This window comes from Phacochoerus africanus, chromosome 4 (genome assembly GCF_016906955.1).
Source record: "Phacochoerus africanus isolate WHEZ1 chromosome 4, ROS_Pafr_v1, whole genome shotgun sequence".
In the NCBI taxonomy this organism is placed as follows: domain Eukaryota; kingdom Metazoa; phylum Chordata; class Mammalia; order Artiodactyla; family Suidae; genus Phacochoerus; species Phacochoerus africanus.
In genome coordinates, this window is record NC_062547.1 from 63,808,024 (window position 1) to 63,812,268 (window position 4,245).

At 37.2% G+C, this 4,245-nt stretch overlaps 1 protein-coding gene across 1 annotated transcript; it reads right to left on the bottom strand.

Annotated features, from left to right (window-relative positions):
- Positions 1-658: 658 nt before the first annotated feature.
- On the bottom strand, positions 659-1,600 carry LOC125125563 (olfactory receptor 7A10-like). The gene has a single exon (XM_047776773.1). It carries the CDS (start codon positions 1,511-1,513, stop codon positions 659-661), a length of 855 nt encoding a protein of 284 aa, XP_047632729.1. The 5' UTR covers positions 1,514-1,600.
- Positions 1,601-4,245: the final 2,645 nt, after the last annotated feature.

Here is a 4,245-nt window from a genome sequence, read left to right on the forward strand (position 1 = left end):
TCAATAAAAATAAACTTCAATGGAAGAAAAATTAATAACTGGGAGTTCCCATCATGGCTTGGTGGTAACGAACCTGACTAGTATCCATGAGAAGGTGAGTTCCATCCCTAGGCTTGCTCAGTGGATTAAAGATCTGGCATTGCTATGAGCTGTGGTGTAGGTTGCAGAGGTGGCTCAGATCCCATGTTGTTTCGGCTATGGTGTAGGCTGGCAGCTGTAGCTCTGATTCAAACGCAGTATGGGAATGTCCATATGCTGTGGGTGTGGCCATAAAAAGACAAATAAAATAAATAATGCATAGGGAAAATAATCTGAAAAGGTCTTTACAACACTGTAAATCAACCATACTTTGATAAAAAAGATAATCTTTCTAGTTGTATGAAAAATGGGACTTCCCCCGTTTTTAAGATCCAAGGTTGAGAATAAACTTGAGAGAGTCAGAAAAAGAATAAAAGGGAAAAATTTTTAGATATGATGGAGTTCAAAAAGTTTAATCAGTGAGTTCCACAAATTGTAAGGAGGAGTTGAAGTCAAATAAATGAAAATTTCAAAAAATAAAAAGAAGGAAGTTTGACTCCCATAATCTGATCAAAGAATATGATCAAAGAGCTGAAGTTTATGGCTCTGAGCCTTTGAAACTTTCAATCATGTGACCTTCTCAGCTGAAAACAAATGACCCTTTTCCAGATGCCATTCTAAAAAATACCTTCAGAGCCCTCTTTATGATTTTATTTCTCAGGCTGTAGATGAAGGGGTTCAGCATGGGTGTGACCACAGTGTACATCACTGAGGTAATTGCACTTGAGTGTGCACTACGAGTAGCTGCAGAGCTAAGGTATACTCCTAAGCCTGTAAAATAAAATAAGGAGACAACTGAGAGGTGTGATGCACAGGTGGAAAATGCTTTATACTTCCCCTGAGCTGATGAAATTCTATGTATTGCAGAAACTATCTTAGAGTATGAATAAAAGATACCAACAAAGGGACCACCACCTAGCAGAGCAGCTGCTAAAAACATCACCATGTCATTAAGAAAGTTGTCAGAACAGGCAAGTTGGATCAACAACTTGAGTTCACAGTAATAGTGAGGGATTTCCACCTCTGTACAGAAGGATAGCCTTAAGGTCATTAAGGTTTGTAACGAGGAATGCAGGACACTGATGATCCAGCTAACCAGAACCAGAATTGCACAGAGTTGGGGGTTCATGATGACCGTGTAGTGGAGGGGGTGGCAAATGGCCACAAAGCGGTCATAGGCCATCACGGTCAGGAGGAAGTTGTCCAACCCTGCAAACAGCATGAAAAAATACACCTGGATGATGCAGCCTTCATAGGTTATTACCTTGCTCAGTGTCCAGATGTTCTGCAGCATCTTTGGGATGGTGGTGGAAGTGAAACAGATGTCTACAAAGGACAGGTTGGAGAGGAAGAAGTACATAGGTGTATGGAGGTGGGAGTCTGAGCTGATAGCCAGGATGATGAGCAGGTTTCCAAACACAGTGATCAGGTACATGGAGAAGAAAACCCCAAATATGAGGGGCTGCAGTTCTGGTTTCTCTGAAAATCTCAAAAGAAGAATTTCTGAATCTCCTGTTATATTTTTTGGTGTCTTGTAGGTGACTACAGGGAAAGGGGAAAAATAACATCTTTATTTTTATACTCATGGGCAATAGTCACATTGTTAAAATGCCACCATTTATGTTTTGCTGTCAAAAATTAATATCAATATTTTGGTTTTAGGTTTGGTCCTCTTGGAATTACCTGTGTCATCTCTAATTAACAAATTTCTCCAATTCTCAGCTTCCCCCCCAAGATGTCATGTATTCCAGTTTCAATGAGATAAGTCTTCATTCATTTGTGGAATATAAATTGAGTTGGCAATATTTCAAGTGGTGAGTATTGAGTGATGAAAACAAAAGCTGCTAAAATCCAGTGACAGAGAAATAACATAAACAAATAAAACATATATATAGCATGTCAGATGATGACACGTGCTATGAAGAAAATGAAAACAAGTATGAGAGTAAATGTAAAGAGGGCTGCTATTTTTTTTATTTTTTGCTTTTTAAGGCCACACCTACAATATATGATAGTTTCCAGGCTAGGGGTGGAATTTGAGCTGCAGCTGCCAGCCTACACCACAGCCACAACAATGCAGGATCCTGACCACAACTGTAACCTATACCACAGCTCACGGCAATGGCAGATCCTTAACCCACTGGGTGAGGCCAGGAATTGAACCTGCATCCTCATGAATATTAGTCAGGTTTGAAACCTGCTGAGCTACAATGGGAACTCCCCGAGGGCTGTTATTTTATTTTTTTAATGGATTTGGGCAAGACTTGAAATAAGGTGACATTTGATCAGAGACCTCAAGGATAAAAGAGCAAGAGCCGTGACCATTAGGAGAGGTGTATGCCAGGCAGGAAAAATCAGCTAGTGCGAAACTCCCAGAGAGGTGTTTGTTTAAGATGGTCAAGTTTAAAAAAAATGATGCTGCCATGGGGAGGGTAATGGTCAGGCGGGAGAGTGAGGGGACAGGGTGTCAGAAACTGTTGAGGAACAAAGTGGTCTCCCTACTGCTGCTAAATCTTCAAGACATCAGGAGTCCCTTATCTACAGTATGTAACTCTAGCACTCTATGAAATTGTTGCAAAGGTAGCTTGTATGTTTAAATGAATCCCTTGCATTGATTGGGTTCTGGCTTCTGTATATGAGAGTCGCCTTGGAATACATGAGCTCAGCACCCCAACTCTGAGGACTTCTCACATTCCACAAGGCATGAACAGAAACACACAACACATAGACAAATGAAATCCTACTTAGACACATGAAATCCTACAGTCTTCCTAGGCTATATTATTTCCATGTCTTTTTCATCACTAACTACTCTGATTCAAAGTCAGAGGCTGTTATGGCTCCATTTGATCAGCTCAGATTATGCACACATGGTATCTGAAAATTCTGGCTTAAATTTTCCCAGGTACAAGTAAATTTGTGCCTTGATTTTTGGCATTGTCTTTTTTATGCCTTGTACTAAAGACACATGAGAATCTGTTAACATAAGTCTGTATGTATATAAAAACACAAATCTTTCTATCTATCTATCTATCTATCTATCTATCTATCTATCATCTATCTATATGTATGTAAAGAATATATATATATATATATTCTTTCTCAAAACCTGGATTTTAAGATATCTGTATCTATTTATACATACATATCTAACTCGGGATATAGTTTAAGAAAGCAGCATGAAATATTTCATACCATAGTCCTGGGAAAAAATGTAAAAGATGTGAAAATGAAATGAGTATGTATGTGTGCCTCATACAGAAAGGGAGTTTTAAAAGAACATAAGATCTTATGGGAAAAATGTCAGTGAAAGTAAGGATACGTTAAGTAGGGTGGTTTCAAAACAACTGTATGTAGCAAAATGGAATGAAAATCTATGTGAAAGTTATGTAAAAATATGAAAGAGTAGTAATGTAGCAATATTAACATGGGTCACTAATATAAAGTTAAATTGCCAATGACTTGGAAATATAAACATAACCAAAGTGCATTTGAGATATAGGGAGAAAGTAGGATATAAGTGATAATTTCATCTTAGACAAAGATTTGTTAATTTCAATGTGCTCAGGAAGATGTGTGTTTTTTTAGTCAAATGATAAAGAAGAATGCTTTCCAAATGATGGTTGATGAAACATTTAGGAATAGATCTAATTGTACAGGGTCAAAAATAACAATAAAGAGTAACAGAGATGTGAAACTTCTGGGTAAAAATATAATGGGTGATTTATTAGCACTAAGGATGCAGACCTTTCACTATCATTTTTGCTTAGAATGACAGTTTTCAAGAAAGAATATTAAAGAGACAGATCATTTTTTTCAGAAAAAAAAACAATGGAGAGAGCACAATATGAGTGATTGATAGATTTGACCACACAGAATTTATATATACTCATATTTTCCTCAAATACATCTATACCTTCATAAAATAACAAAATACATCTATACCTTCATAAAATAACTAGCTTGTGAGTAAAACTTCAATTATTTGTTTGAAAGATTGCAATCAACAGCAAGAATAAAATGTCTCTGATCGTAGTATACAACAACAAAGGACTCACACAGATAATATTAGATAAAGTAAATGGTTAACAAACCTACATACATATTCAGCCTCATGGGAAATGCAATGATTGCATAGTAAGCTCACTAACATGCCCCTCTTTGCAC